At 42.8% G+C, this 16,577-nt stretch overlaps 1 protein-coding gene across 2 annotated transcripts in view; it reads left to right on the top strand.

Annotated features, from left to right (window-relative positions):
* The window catches only part of camlg (calcium modulating ligand), a 17,273-nt gene extending 910 nt beyond the window's left edge, over positions 1 to 16,363 (top strand). Inside the window, exons 3-6 of one of the 2 annotated variants that reach the window (XM_077225015.1) lie at positions 169 to 458; positions 4,744 to 5,105; positions 5,473 to 5,538; positions 15,408 to 16,363. In XM_077225015.1, the coding sequence (XP_077081130.1) occupies positions 311 to 458; positions 4,744 to 5,105; positions 5,473 to 5,538; positions 15,408 to 15,599 (768 nt within the window). In that variant the 5' untranslated portion in view covers positions 169 to 310 and the 3' untranslated portion in view covers positions 15,600 to 16,363. Of the gene's footprint in view, positions 1 to 151; positions 459 to 4,743; positions 5,106 to 5,472; positions 5,539 to 15,407 lie in introns of those variants that run through there. The other variant, XM_077225021.1, reaches the window with a different exon arrangement.
* Positions 16,364 to 16,577: the final 214 nt, after the last annotated feature.

Raw genomic sequence — 16,577 nt, 5'->3', positions numbered from 1 at the left:
TCTTGAGTATAAGTCACCAAGGTAAAGGACTCTTGAGTATAAGTCACCATGGTAACGGACTCTGAGTATAAGTCACCAAGGTAACTGACTCTTGAGTATAAGTCACCATGGTAACGGAAAGTCTCGTGAGCTCTGGCTTTTATTTTGAAAGGGGTTCGTCATTCACAGGAGACGTGCTGTGCGTGACGTCATGATGCTGCGCGAGACTCCGCCCCGTCAGTAATACACTCACACGGACAGACAGAGAGAGAGGATCTGCTGACGGATTATTATCAGTAATAACTGCAGTAATATCTCAGATATCTGCGTGATGGAGGTGTCCGAGGACAGCGAGGGCGCGCGCACGGCCGCGCAGAGGCGCGCGGAGATCCGGAGGCGGAAGTTGATGCAGAACTCCGAGGATCGCATGAAGAAGATCGTGGGCTTCAGTCAGTCTGAGGACAGCAGCGCGGACAGATGTGGGTTCTGGTATCATACTCTCTCTTATTACACAACACTTCCCCATATGATTCATGGATGTACAGTAGAAGTGTTTAATGAGCTGCACCTGATGATCAGATCTGAGATCATCAACAGCATCACATGATCAATCTGACATCTGTAATAGTGCAGGAACTCAAACATTTATTCTGTATTTTATGCCGTAATGTGTCTGGGTTTACATGTGGCAATACTCCAAATATATAAATATCAGGTAAAGTTAATGTAATTTTCTCTCAAGTAGCCTAAAAATCTCTCTGAACTAATAAACTATACTGAGAACCTGTCAGTCACTACATTACTGTTATACAGACAGTTCAATTGCAGTAATAACGCAATAATAATAACTTTATAAATACATAATTAGGTTTCTACTATTTAAAAAAAAACATTTAGATTTAGGCGGCTGTCATAAATTGTTTTCATGATGGATTTATACATTAAATATTGCAGAACAGGTAAAAATATAATAAATATCATATCTAAAGTATCAAAGCATAAATTATTGGTGCTATTAATAATGTTTAGTGAAGCTTTGTTCATGAATAAACTAAAAACAGCACAGACTAAAATATCAACTTGGAATTTAAAGGGAACATATCATGAACATCTGAGTTTTCCCATGTGTAAATGCTATAATCCGGTGCTTCTACCGACACAGAAAACATGAAAAGTGAAACCCAGTAACTCTGTTTTAGTGAGTCTTTCTCTGAGAGTATGACAAAAAATAAGCCGATCAGATTTCTCTGCACGTTTATAATATTACCGGCCCTTAATCTGCACGTTTATAATATTACCGGCCCTTAATCTGCACGTTTATAATATTACCGGCCCTTAATCTGCACGTTTATAATATTACCGGCCCTTAATCTGCACGTTTATAATATTACCGGCTCTTAATCTGCACGTTTATAATATTACCGGCCCTTAATCTGCACGTTTATAATATTACCGGCTCTTAATCTGCACGTTTATAATATTACCGGCCCTTAATCTGCACGTTTATAATATTACCGGCCCTTAATCTGCACGTTTATAATATTACCGGCTCTAAATCTGAACGTTTATAATATCACCGGCCCTTAATCTGCACGTTTATAATATTACCGGCCCTTAATCTGCACGTTTATAATATTACCGGCTCTTAATCTGCACGTTTATAATATTACCGGCTCTTAATCTGCACGTTTATAATATTACCGGCCCTTAATCTGCACGTTTATAATATTACCGGCCCTTAATCTGCACGTTTATAATATTACCGGCCCTTAATCTGCACGTTTATAATATTACCGGCCCTTAATCTGAACGTTTATAATATCACCGGCCCTTAATCTGCACGTTTATAATATTACCGGCCCTTAATCTGCACGTTTATAATATTACCGGCTCTTAATCTGCACGTTTATAATATTACCGGCTCTTAATCTGCACGTTTATAATATTACCGGCCCTTAATCTGCACGTTTATAATATTACCGGCCCTTAATCTGAACGTTTATAATATTACCGGCTCTTAATCTGCACGTTTATAATATTACCGGCCCTTAATCTGAACGTTTATAATATTACCGGCCCTTAATCTGCACGTTTATAATATTACCGGCCCTTAATCTGAACGTTTATAATATTACCGGCCCTTAATCTGCACGTTTATAATATTACCGGCCCTTAATCTGCACGTTTATAATATTACCAGCCCTTAATCTGCACGTTTATAATATTACCGGCTCTTAATCTGCACGTTTTATAATATTACCGGCTCTTAATCTGCACGTTTATAATATTACCGGCCCTTAATCTGCACGTTTATAATATTACCGGCTCTTAATCTGCACGTTTATAATATTACCGGCCCTTAATCTGCACATTTATAATATTACCGGCCCTTAATCTGCACATTTATAATATTACCGGCCCTTAATCTGCACGTTTATAATATTACCGGCCCTTAATCTGCACGTTTATAATATTACCGGCTCTTAATCTGCACGTTTTATAATATTACCGGCTCTTAATCTGCACGTTTATAATATTACCGGCCCTTAATCTGCACGTTTATAATATTACCGGCCCTTAATCTGCACGTTTTATAATATTACCGGCCCTTAATCTGCACGTTTTATAATATTACCGGCCCTTAATCTGCACGTTTATAATATTACCGGCCCTTAATCTGCACGTTTTATAATATTACCGGCTCTTAATCTGCACGTTTATAATATTACCGGCCCTTAATCTGCACGTTTATAATATTACCGGCCCTTAATCTGCACGTTTATAATATTACCGGCCCTTAATCTGCACGTTTATAATATTACCGGCCCTTAATCTGCACGTTTTATAATATTACCGGCCCTTAATCTGCACGTTTTATAATATTACCGGCCCTTAATCTGCACGTTTATAATATTACCGGCCCTTAATCTGCACGTTTATAATATTACCGGCCCTTAATCTGCACGTTTTATAATATTACCGGCCCTTAATCTGCACGTTTTATAATATTACCGGCCCTTAATCTGCACGTTTTATAATATTACCGGCTCTTAATCTGCACGTTTATAATATTACCGGCCCTTAATCTGCACGTTTATAATATTACCGGCCCTTAATCTGCACGTTTTATAATATTACCGGCCCTTAATCTGCACGTTTATAATATTACCGGCCCTTAATCTGCACGTTTATAATATTACCGGCCCTTAATCTGCACGTTTTATAATATTACCGGCTCTTAATCTGCACGTTTATAATATTACCGGCTCTTAATCTGCACGTTTTATAATATTACCGGCCCTTAATCTGCACATTTATAATATTACCGGCCCTTAATCTGCACGTTTATAATATTACCGGCCCTTAATCTGCACGTTTATAATATTACCGGCTCTTAATCTGCACGTTTTATAATATTACCGGCCCTTAATCTGCACATTTATAATATTACCGGCCCTTAATCTGCACATTTATAATATTACCGGCTCTTAATCTGCACGTTTTATAATATTACCGGCTCTTAATCTGCACGTTTATAATATTACCGGCCCTTAATCTGCACATTTATAATATTACCGGCCCTTAATCTGCACATTTATAATATTACCGGCCCTTAATCTGCACGTTTATAATATTACCGGCCCTTAATCTGCACGTTTATAATATTACCGGCTCTTAATCTGCACGTTTTATAATATTACCGGCTCTTAATCTGCACGTTTATAATATTACCGGCCCTTAATCTGCACGTTTATAATATTACCGGCTCTTAATCTGCACGTTTTATAATATTACCGGCCCTTAATCTGCACGTTTTATAATATTACCGGCCCTTAATCTGCACGTTTATAATATTACCGGCCCTTAATCTGCACGTTTATAATATTACCGGCCCTTAATCTGCACGTTTATAATATTACCGGCCCTTAATCTGCACGTTTATAATATTACCGGCCCTTAATCTGCACTCTTATAATATTACCGGCCCTTAATCTGCACGTTTATAATATTAATATTACCGGCTCTTAATCTGAAACTGAAACTGTTCTGTGGTTGACCACAGAAGAGCACTGAACACTATTGACCAGAACATGTCACCGGTGTCTTATAAACACCTCAGGAACTGTGGACACTTGTGTAGAAGTTCAACATGATGATGAGATGATCAGTGTAACTCCACAACAACTACATAAATGTCTCCACTAACATTCAGAAACTCTTCCTGAGTCTCTCCGTAAGGCTGCACTCGCTACTGGTTATTCTGGGATTCTGGATGAGTGAGATCGGCCTGTTTTGTTATTGCTGGAGTTTCTGGAGCTCTTGTAAAGACTCCGCCCTCTTCTGAACGGAGGCGGAGCTGCAGCTCATTTGCATTTAAAAGGACACACAAAAACAACATGTTTTTGCTCACACCCCAAAAGGGGGCAAATTTGACAAGCTATAATAAATGATCTGTTATTTTGAGCTGAAATTTCACAGACACATTCTGGGGACACCATAGATTTATATTACATCTAATGAAAAGAGGCATAATATGTCACCTTTAAAGTAGCCGGAGCCAGCGTTGCTGAGACACGGTCCTGAAGGAGTTAACTAGATTCACCTTATGCTGTTCACACCATATTACAAATAGCTGCAATTTCAGGGCATACAACTCCCTAATAGAAGCTTGTCAGTATTGTGGTATTAGGACATTGCTGTTATCCCGACAGCTCTAATTATGATGAAATGAACATAAATGAAAATGGTCTTGTGTTTTTAAAGCAGCCCGAAGCGTCCTGGAGCCGCGGTTCCACCTGGATCTGGAGCGGCACGAGCCCTGGTCCGGCTCCGGCTCCGCTAAGAGACTGTCTCCTCATCCGGCCGAGTCCGACAGGAGCGCCAGCGAGGCGGCGGGGGAAGAGGACTCCTCCCGAGAGCTGCCGTCCTCTCCTCGCAGGGGTCTGAGGAAGTTCCTGCCCCGGCTCGACGACGCCATGAAGCTGCGTGGGCATCTGGCCGGAGAGAAGCCGGCTCCGGACCGCACCGGCACCGAGCCCGAGGACCTGGACCCGTTCTGCCTGTTCCGGCTGGCCGCCAGCGTCGCTCTCGCAGTCTTCGTGCGCATCTTCGTCTGCCAGTATCTGGTGAGTGTCGCGGAGCAGGTGTGTGTGTGTGTTTCTGTTTCTCCAGCACTCATTTGTCACTTCGATACCATCCATGCAACATTTGACAAGAAATATTAGCCTGGATCTCAGGACAGAGCTCTCAAGTTTATAACTAATGATCTTTGCAACGAAAGTGAATTAATCAAAACTAACTTTATCTGGACAATAACTTTATTCTAGATCTGCTGTGAAGCCTAAACAATCTCTGTTACTGTAATCTCCTGTTATCACTGTAAAGCTGCTTTATAACAGTTTATATTGTTAACAGTGCTGTATAAATGAAGGAGACTTGACTTGACTTGACTTTAATCATCTCATCTCAACGCTGTGTCTTCTGTTCCCACAGTCCATATTTGCTCCGTTCCTCACTCTGGAGCTGGGATTCATGGGATTGCACAAATACTTCCCAAAGGTTTGTTTGTTTAGTTTATTTATTTATATCAGGACAATGTGCAGTTACATTAAAAAGATGGCTGCACCAGATTTAGCACTATGCTAATTTCCATCCGTAGTCCTACACAATTAAGATTACATGACAAAAAATAAAATTACATGACAAAGACAATTAACATATAAAAGTTATATAACAAAAACAGTTAATACAATATAAAATTAAAAAAAAAGGCAACTTACTAAGGCAACTTACCATCAAATGGTACCCACAAGGGTGTCATCTGATCGCCAAAATACCCGTCTGGTGCTTTTAGTGTGAACAAGACTGGTGATCTAAAAGTCAGTCCTTAACTGCCCGTGAGAAGCTGCGAAAATCTGCATTGTTCTTTAGATTGTCTGGAAGCCCATACCATTGTTTGATGGCTTTATAGGAAAAGGCTGATTGAGAGAAGACAGACTTTCTTTTGGGAACATTGCAATCACCCCTGGATACGTCACTGGGACCCATCATACAGGCACATGGTTTCTCTTACCATTGCTATGCTGATGACAACCAGCTCTACCTCTCATTTCAACCAGACGATCCCACAGTAGCTGCACATATCTCTAGCTGTCTGGCGGACATCTCGGCATGGATGAAGGGACATCACCTGCAGCTCAATCTGGCAAAGACTGAGCTTCTCGTCCTCCCTGCCAATCCGTCTCTACAGCACGACTTCACTATCCAGCTAGACTCATCCTCAATCACCCCATCAAGGTCAGTCAGAAATCTTGGAGTAATCTTTGATGACCAGCTAACCTTCACAGACCACATTTCAAAGACAGCTCGATCATGCAGGTCTGCAATGCACAACATCAGGAAGATCAGGCCTTTCCTAACTGAGCATGCAACACAACTTCTTGTCCAGGCCCTGGTTATTTCTAGGCTTGACTACTGCAATGCTCTTCTAGCTGGTCTTCCATCATGTGCAACTAAACCCTTACAATTGATCCAGAATGCTGCTGCTCGTCTTGTATTCAACGAGCCCAAAAGGGCCCACGTCACTCCGCTGTTCATCTCCCTGCATTGGCTACCACTCGCTGCTCGAATCAAGTTCAAGGCGCTGACACTTGCTTACAGATTGTCCACCGGCTCAGCTCCCTCCTACTTTCACTCGCTCCTACGGGTCTACATCCCTACCAGAAGCCTACGATCGGCCAAGGAGCGACGGCTCGTGGTGCCTTCACAGCGAGGCACAAAATCACTGTCCAGAACATTCTCATTCACGGTTCCATGCTGGTGGAATGACCTACCCACCCTCGTCCGTAATGCAGAATCCCTGACAGCATTCAAAAGACAACTGAAAACTCATCTCTTCCGTGAGCACTTAACATAGAAAAAAAAAACCTTTCTCTTGAAATCTTCGCTTGTCTGGTTTATGCTACTCCGAGCAATGTTTGAACTTTGTATTCTGAGCACTTCTTGCGTTGTTTTTGCCTCTCCACGATGACTCGCTTGGTTTAATCCTGAAATGTAAGTCGCTTTGGATAAAAGCGTCTGCTAAATGACTAAATGTAAATGTAAATACAGACCTCAACGCTCTGTTCGTTAGTTCAGAGCGTAGCTGTACATATGTTTTTAAAGGGGGTGGGGCAGCATCATTAAGGATTTTATGAACCAACCGGATATCAGAATACCTGATCAAATGGTCAAAACTTAATATACTGTACTTTTCAAGTATATTGCAGTGATGGTACCGCCGAGGCTTTTTATCAAGGATTTTCAAAGCCTGATTATGTAATGATCTAAGGGGGTTTAAAACAGTTTGTTTAGCTTGAGACCAAGATGACATACAGTACAATATATATGATATAATCATTGTCTGGAAATATGATTTTGCTGCTTCCAATGATAAAGAGCTTCTGATGTACTGGAAGTTAGCGATGTTAAATTTCGAAACACGGCATACCCTTTTAACATGATTTTTAAAATTTAGTACAGGGTCCAAGATCACACCTAGGTATTTAACTTCTTCCACATTTTTAATCATATAACTATCCACATAGATATTTGGGAGAGCACTTTGAATTCTTTTGTTTGAAAAATACATTGTGACCGTTTTCTCTGTATTCAAAGTAAGGTCGGACTTGTTCATCCACTCTATTGCTTTAGTCATTGCCACAGATAGTTTAGCAGCGACAGAATCGGCATTAGAACCGTGAGTATATAAAACCGTATCATCAGCGTACATCAAGATCTCCACATCATCGCAGATGGAAGGTAGGTCATTGATGTACAAACTGAAGAGCAATGGCCCCAGAATAGACCCCTGAGGTACAGGACCTAAAAGATGAAGTTTTATCATTTATTCTTACGCACTGGTAATGGCCTGCTAGATATGATTGAAGCCAGCTAATAGTGTTTGCCGCGAGATTGAAATTCCACAGTTTTGTCTGCAGCACTGAGTGGTTAACGGTGTCAAATGCCCTACGTAGATCCAGAAAAACGGCCCCAACCACTCCTCCGTTCTCCAGACTGGATTTGATCACCTCTAGGAAATAACAACAAGCTGTATCGGTGGAGTGTTTGGATCGAAAGCCAAATTGCATGGGGTGTAACATATTTCAATTGTCGAGGTGCTCAATCAGCTGTTCAGCTACAATTTTTTCAATAACTTTAGAAACCACCGGGAGTATACTAATGGGTCTATAATTTCGAATGTCCTTTCTGTTTCCTGATTTAAAAATGGGCGTGACAATTGCATTCTTACAAGACGAAGGGAATACACATTCTCTAAACGATTGATTAATTATGTGCGTAATTGGTTCTGCAAAGTCCTCTTTATATTTTTTTAGTAACAACGAATCAAGTCCCCATAAGTCCTTTGCTCTCGAGTTAGAGAGTGATGTAATAACTTTGTTGACCTTGCCTTCATTTACACATTCAAAGTCCAGTACTTCCACCAAAGTGGGTTGTAGTCCTTCTGTGGGCCCAACAACCGTGGCCCCACCAATGGCTTCAAGTGGTGTTAAAAGCAGCTCTAAGGGTTTACTCAGTGCCAGAATTGAAGTGATGAAGTATTCATTAAACATGTTGGCAACCATTAAGCTGTCATTTGCAGTAACCTGCATTCCAGGTGCGATTGTTTCATTGTTATCAATGTTTATATTAAGTTCAATAGCTCCATTTTTAATCCGCTCTTTCCCAGAAAGATTGTCAATACACTTCCATATCGTTTTACTAATCCCTTTAGCCTGTTTAATTATTTCTAAGAAAAAATCTGCTTTAGCTCTTCTGAGCTGTCCTGTGACTGTATTTCTCAGGCTTTTAAAAATCAACTGGTCAGTCCCCAACCTTGACTTAAGATACTTTTTTAGAGCAGCATCTCTATCTTTCATAAAAAGCCATAACCTCTCACTTAGCCATGGTAGGGTTTTTTTACTTTTAAATTTTCGCGGCTGCCTTTTTGTGTATTTAGAGAGAATTTGAGTAATTGTATCTTTAAGAGTGCTACAGGCCTGCTCACAGTCTTGGCCACAAACTAAATTATTTTGGACAGTAGTTTTTATTTCAATATTCAAGAGCTCCATATCACGCTTAGGGATAAATGATATATAGGTCTTATCTCTATTTTGATTAGTATAACGGGTCTTGGAAAGTTTCCTAGAGACCAATGTTAAATTATGGTCCGATAGACCGGTTATTAGATTATAGGTTTTATTTACACGATCTGACTTATTAGTAAATATCAAATCTAGCAGTGTTTTAGTGGAGCTAGTTATTCTAGTTGGATTCTTTATCATTTGAGTTAGATTAAACTGTTTGGCAAGGTGCCTTAACTTATTAGAACATGTTTTATCCAACCAATTTAAGTTAAAATCCCCCATAAGAATAGTCTCCTTGTTGCCACAGACATTGAGAACATCTTTTAACATATCGAAAAATGCATCCTTCTCGTTAGGTGGCCTATATAATACTACAACATTAAAAGACATTTCAGGGGATAGACAAATCGTAACTCCCACAAATTCCATACCATTTTCGGGAAGAACCATCTGCTTGCATTGGATATTCCTTTTAACATATAGCAGCACACCACCTCCTTTTTTATGTGGTCTGTCTCTTCTAAATAATAAATTATAATTTTCAATAGTATAGGCCCCTGCAGGGGTATGTTTTTTCAACCATGTTTCGGTGAGCCCTAGATAGTCAAGATTTGAATCATATAATAATTTTTCCAGTTGTTCCGTTGTAGATGGAAGGCTTCTAATATTAATGTGACCACCAAAAATTCCCTTTGGTTTAGCTTCAGGATCCCATAAAATTTTCGCCTGGTTAACAGTTTATAAAAGTTTAGTTTGCAATTGTCTGTTTAATACCATAGTAGTTGTAGGTTTTGGTGGTCTAAGTTTTATCAGCCCTGTCACTAGTCCAATGGGCCCCGTTGCTCGTGGTCGTAGCCCCGGTGCCAGTCCGCTGCCCGCCGCCGGAGGTGGAAGCCCCGACGCCAGCCCGCCGCCAGCTGCCGGTGTTCGTGGCTCAGATGCCAGCCCGCTGCCCACCGCTGGAGGTGGAAGCTCCGATGCCAACCTACCGCCAGCTGCACGCATTCGAGGTTCAGGCGCCAGCCTGCGGCCCGCTGCTGGAGGTGGAAGCTCCAATGCTAACCCACCGCCAATTGCATGCATTCGTGGCTCAGACACTAGCCTGCGGCCCGCTGCTGGAGGTGGAAGCTCCAATGCTAACCCACCGCCAATTGCATGCATTCGTGGCTCAGACACTAGCCTGCGGCCCACTGATGGAGGTGGAAGCTCCAATGCTAACCCACCGCCAATTGCATGCATTCGTGGCTCAGACGCTAGCCCGCGGCCCACTGATGGAGGTGGAAGTTCCAATGCTAGCCCGCCTCCAGCCGCAGGCGGAGTTGGTTCCAAAACTAGCCCAAGGCCCGCTGCAGGGGGGTGTAGCTTCAAAGCTAACCCGTAACCCGCTGCAGGTGGATGTAACTCCAATGCTGGCCCGCGTCCCGCTGCAGGTTGACACAGCTCCAAATCTAGTCCGCGGACCATTGCCTGTTGGCTTTGCTCCAGTGGTAACCCGAGGTCCGCTGCAGGTTGTAGTAGTTTCGATGCTAGCCCAAGCCACACAGCTGGTGGCATTAGCATCATCTGAGCTAGCCCATCGGGCTCTGCCACCAGCCCCTGCGGTCCGGGATTTAATTCAACATCACCTTCCAGCAGAATCATTACTACAAAATGCAGTAGTGCATTCCAAATGTTCCACGTCCCATTTTCTCTCCTGTGTGTTTCTTGTACTCGTGAATCCCCTTCATCCAGAAACTTACAGTACAAAAGGAGTTGGCTACGAGCTACTGGAAAATAAGCTCTTTCGTTCTCCTTGAGTAGAAACAGGTGACGATACAAACAGGAGAGGATGCAGAGTGTTAGCAGGATAGTGAATGTCATATTTCTAGATGGATTAAAGATAGTAAAACACTGAACAGTCTTTAAATGAGTTAAGGGTTTAAAAAAGTTATGGTTAAAATTGCAATGTTCCGAACGGGACTGCTGCAACCGTGCTGCTGCGGCAGCCAGTTTGTCTCTGCTTTGGAACTGATAATGTAAGTTGAATGATAAATTGTGTGATGATAATAACATGTGGGATGAAATGAGGTTAATTATGCAATTAAACTACTATATATTAGACTGAATATGAGGGGTGCAACGAATCGCAGTTGATCGTGATCTGTACGAATCAGCTGCCCTACAGTTCGGCACGCAAGTGATACGCAGATTACCTGCTAAAGTTACCCATCATAGAGTGAAAGTTTATAATTTGGACTAGTTTTGTCTTGCCAATTTACACATTCAGTTAATTTAAAAGCGGAAGAAGAGCCGGAAATCAAGACTCGTTATTTGTGCTCACAGCCGCACACACTCAAAACGTGCACACGCAGAGAGAGAGAGAGAGAGAGAGAGAGAGAGGCATTTCAGACAGCGCTCAAACACTGAATTGATTCCTCTTTTGCGTATCCTTTCCCTTAAACGGACACATACACACAAAATTATGTGTAAATATCCATCTCTGCAAGTATTGTTTCGGTTATGTCATACGTGGACAATTGAGAAAGAAACTCGATGTTTGTCAGTTTTTTCTGTCTTAAAGTGACAGCAGCCGAATATTCCTGCTGTTGTCTGTGTGATTAATGTTAATAAAACAACAATATACGACAAAGATGAAACTATGTATATTTTATTTATATTATTTTATATAATATAGTTATAATTTTATAGTGGTGGGCCGTTATTGGCGTTAATGTGAGACTCTTTATCGGGCGATAAAAAAAATATCGCCGTTAATCTTTTCTCAAAGTTGGGTTATGAGCTGGATCTATACTACTCAAGCTATGATGACTTTCACCTTGATATTTTAGCGCGGATGTATACCTAGCCGAATTGCACTGTAGGGGGTAGGGATGGGAATTGAGAACCTGTTTTACGAACTATCGATATTGTATGCCCTCGACGTTAACAATTCTCTTATCGATGCTCCTGCTCCGAGTCCCAGCCATAATATACAGACCGCGAACTCAATTTTCCGTTTTGTCCTTTATCTGGCACCATAGCGCGACACATCTGTACTTCATTCATGATGTCAAAGCGATTTGAGCAGAGGAGGTAAACATGAAAAGACGATCTAAAGCTTGGCTTTATTTTACTAAACGAGACAAATTATGCTGTTTCCCGTTTGCAATAACAGGGTTTTTCCTACATTGTATTTTTATATGCGCCCGCCAAAGTCTTATTTGATCGGTGAGTAATGTAACGTTAGATGAACTGCTACACAAGGTCGCGCGCGCGCACTCTCTCACTTCGGAGCCAGGCGACTTCATCTCCACACTAAGCGCTGTCTTGTTCTCTCTCCCTCACTCATATTAACCAAAATAAATCGACACGATGTTTAAAGGTCGGAAGACCAAAGTTTCATGTGGAGCATTCGGAGATTTTGTTTTCCTGAATTACCGCTGGGTGTGAATTGTGCTAAAATAAGTTACCTTATCTTCTCTGAAAAGCCCTCCGCACATTCAGCTGACAGTCTCAAGTACCACCTTAAATGCAAAGCATCCCTTAGCTAATGCGGTAGATGCCGGGACAAGCACTGATGTAGCGCAGGGGAAGCGTCGTCGACACACTACTACGTTTGAGAGCAACCGAGGCAAGCCTGTCAGCACAGCTCTATCAGTTAGTAAACACAAGTACATCTGATTGAACATGATTTATTTTCATCACCAATTATCATAGTAGAACAGCTTTCTCAAGCAGTTTGTGATGCAGTTTGGAAACACGAGATGAGCCCCTCGTCTAATGCGCCACCTGGCTTGAGAAACCCGTTCTCAAAGACTTACTTTTAGTCATTATTTGGGTAGCACACATATTCTGAATGCCTTCGGCAGAATTCAAATGAGCCATTTTAATCTAGATTAATTCCAAGATTCCAGTGAGATTAATCTAGATTAAAAAAATGAATCTATGCCCACCACTAATATATATATATATATATATATATACAAAGTTACAAAGTAACCTGGTCTGACCCCCTATAGTTGAGGTTTCCCTGGTCTGACCCTCAGGTGAGTTACTATAGTTGAGGTTTCCCCTGTTCTGACCCCCAGGTGGGTTACTATAGTTGAGGTTTCCCTGGTCTGACCCTCAGGTGGGTTACTATAGTTGAGTTTTCCCTGTTCTGACCCCCAGGTGAGTTACTATAGTTGAGGTTTCCCTGGTCTGACCCTCAGGTGGGTTACTATAGTTGAAGTTTCCCCTGTTCTGACCCCCAGGTGGGTTACTATAGTTGAGGTTTCCCTGTTCTGACCCCCAGGTGGGTTACTATAGTTGAGGTTTCCCTGTTCTGACCCTCAGGTGGGTTACTATAGTTGAGGTTTCCCTGTTCTGACCCTCAGGTGGGTTACTATAGTTGAGGTTTCCCCTGTTCTGACCCCCAGGTGGGTTACTATAGTTGAGGTTTCCCTGGTCTGACCCCCAGGTGGGTTACTATAGTTGAGGTTTCCCCTGTTCTGACCCCCAGGTGGGTTACTATAGTTGAGGTTTCCCCTGTTCTGACCCCCAGGTGAGTTACTATAGTTGAGGTTTCCCCTGTTCTGACCCCCAGGTGAGTTACTATAGTTGAGGTTTCCCCTGTTCTGACCCCCAGGTGAGTTACTATAGTTGAGGTTTCCCCTGTTCTGACCCCCAGGTGGGTTACTATAGTTGAGGTTTCCCCTGTTCTGACCCCCAGGTGAGTTACTATAGTTGAGGTTTCCCCTGTTCTGACCCCCAGGTGAGTTACTATAGTTGAGGTTTCCCTGGTCTGACCCTCAGGTGGGTTACTATAGTTGAAGTTTCCCCTGTTCTGACCCCCAGGTGGGTTACTATAGTTGAGGTTTCCCCTGGTCTGACCCCCAGGTGGGTTACTATAGTTGAGGTTTCCCCTGTTCTGACCCCCAGGTGGGTTACTATAGTTGAGGTTTCCCTGGTCTGACCCCCAGGTGGGTTACTATAGTTGAGGTTTCCCCTGTTCTGACCCTCAGGTGAGTTACTATAGTTGAGGTTTCCCTGGTCTGACCCTCAGGTGGGTTACTATAGTTGAGGTTTCCCCTGTTCTGACCCTCAGGTGAGTTACTATAGTTCAGGTTTCCATGTTCTGACCCTCAGGTGGGTTACTATAGTTGAGGTTTCCCTGGTCTGACCCTCAGGTGGGTTATTATAGTTGAGGTTTCCCCTGTTCTGACCCCCAGGTGGGTTACTATAGTTGAGGTTTCCCTGTTCTGACCCTCAGGTGGGTTACTATAGTTGAGGTTTCCCCTGTTCTGACCCCCAGGTGGGTTACTATAGTTGAGGTTTCCCTGGTCTGACCCTCAGGTGGGTTACTATAGTTGAGGTTTCCCTGTTCTGACCCTCAGGTGGGTTACTATAGTTGAGGTTTCCCCTGTTCTGACCCCCAGGTGGGTTACTATAGTTGAGGTTTCCCTGGTCTGACCCTCAGGTGGGTTACTATAGTTGAGGTTTCCCTGTTCTGACCCTCAGGTGGGTTACTATAGTTGAGGTTTCCCTGTTCTGACCCTCAGGTGGGTTACTATAGTTGAGGTTTCCCTGTTCTGACTCTCAGGTGGGTTACTATAGTTGAAGTTTCCCTGTTCTGACCCTCAGGTGAGTTACTATAGTTGAGGTTTCCCCTGTTCTGACCCTCAGGTGGGTTACTATAGTTGAGGTTTCCCCTGTTCTGACCCCCAGGTGGGTTACTATAGTTGAAGTTTCCCCTGTTCTGACCCCCAGGTGGGTTACTATAGTTGAGGTTTCCCTGTTCTGACCCCCAGGTGGGTTACTATAGTTGAAGTTTCCCCTGTTCTGACCCCCAGGTGGGTTACTATAGTTGAGGTTTCCCTGTTCTGACCCCCAGGTGGGTTACTATAGTTGAGGTTTCCCTGTTCTGACCCCCAGGTGGGTTACTATAGTTGAGGTTTCCCTGGTCTGACCCCCAGGTGGGTTATTATAGTTGAGGTTTCCCCTGTTCTGACCCTCAGGTGAGTTACTATAGTTGAGGTTTCCCTGGTCTGACCCCCAGGTGAGTTACTATAGTTGAGGTTTCCCTGTTCTGACCCTCAGGTGAGTTACTATAGTTGAGGTTTCCCTGGTCTGACCCCCAGGTGGGTTACTATAGTTGAGGTTACCCTGGTCTGACCCCCAGGTGAGTTACTATAGTTGAGGTTTCCCTGTTCTGACCCTCAGCTGGGTTACTTTAGTAAAGTTTCCCCTGTTCTGACCCTCAGCTGGGTTACTATAGTAAAGTTTCCCCTGTTCTGACCCTCAGCTGGGTTACTATAGTAAAGTTTCCCCTGTTCTGACCCCCAGGTGGAGAAGAAGAGCCAGGCGACGGTGTTGACCGCTGCTCTCCTGTTGTCCGGGATTCCCTCCGAGCTCATCAGCCGCTCCATGGACACCTACAGGAAGATGAGCCTCGTGTTCTCAGACCTGTGTGTGTACTTCTTCAGCTTCGTCATGTGTCACGAGCTACTGCTGCTGTGCGGCTCTGACAGGTCCTGAGACACACACACACACACACACACACACACACACACACACATACTCCTCTTCCTCCTCCTATTCCTCTCCTGTGGCCATCACAGCTGTGAAACAAATGTTTTCTGCAAGCCTGAGCTCCATCCATCACGTTTACTGTCCTTCGTCTTCATCTTCAGTAGTTTTACTTAGTTAGTGGGGGTGAGAGTTAATGTTGACCGCTGCGAGACTAGTGAAGCCCTTGTCCAACCCAGCAGACTTTAACAGATTCATATTTAACGCTAAAATCAAAAGAACTTACCTGTTTTTCTGCATCATCTTATATCTGTAATCACTGTTTTATTTTAATGTGATATTGGACTGATAAATGATCCAGATCCGTTAGTTTCCTGTTAAACAGTCGGACCAGCAGAACCACAGGTTTATGTCAGACTTCTGTTTTCTAAGTGTTTCTGAAGAAAAGCACATTCTCTGATTTGCCGTCGTTCAGCGTTGATGATGCGTTTTATTATTTCATGAGACTTTAGTATTATTGCGCTGCTCATAAACATGAGTTTACCGTAGATCTGCATGATCTATTGATTTCTGTTTGTTTTACTGTAAATACAGTAATGTTCTGTCATCATGGGACAGATTATCACCTTTATTGAGTTGTTTCTGATCATGTTTACATAATCCTGCAAAACTAATATTCTAATGTATCTGTGTTTTTCACACTAATATGAGGTGAGCTATGAGCTGTAATAAAATCTTTGATTATACCAATAAACATAAACGTGTCCTTCTGACTGCTGTCTGTGTGATTCCTCAGTTCTCTTTCTAACAATTGTTTGGTATCTCACCTATGGGAACGCCTCAGGCATGACCGATCGCAGAAGCACCAATGACACCACGTCTGCTAATCATGGTAGACCAATCGCTGCAGTGAACAGGGAGTCCCGCCTCCCAGTATATAAACTGCAGATTCCTGTCATTTCGTCATTCTCGCTCTCTTCCCCATGG

The sequence above is a fragment of the Siphateles boraxobius genome, unplaced genomic scaffold (genome assembly GCF_051911475.1).
Source record: "Siphateles boraxobius isolate OS27281-9 unplaced genomic scaffold, OSU_SipBor_1 125, whole genome shotgun sequence".
NCBI classification, from domain to species: Eukaryota; Metazoa; Chordata; class Actinopteri; order Cypriniformes; family Leuciscidae; genus Siphateles; species Siphateles boraxobius.
The sequence above is the reverse complement of the archived record's forward strand: the minus strand, read 5'-3'. Positions and strand labels throughout refer to the sequence as shown.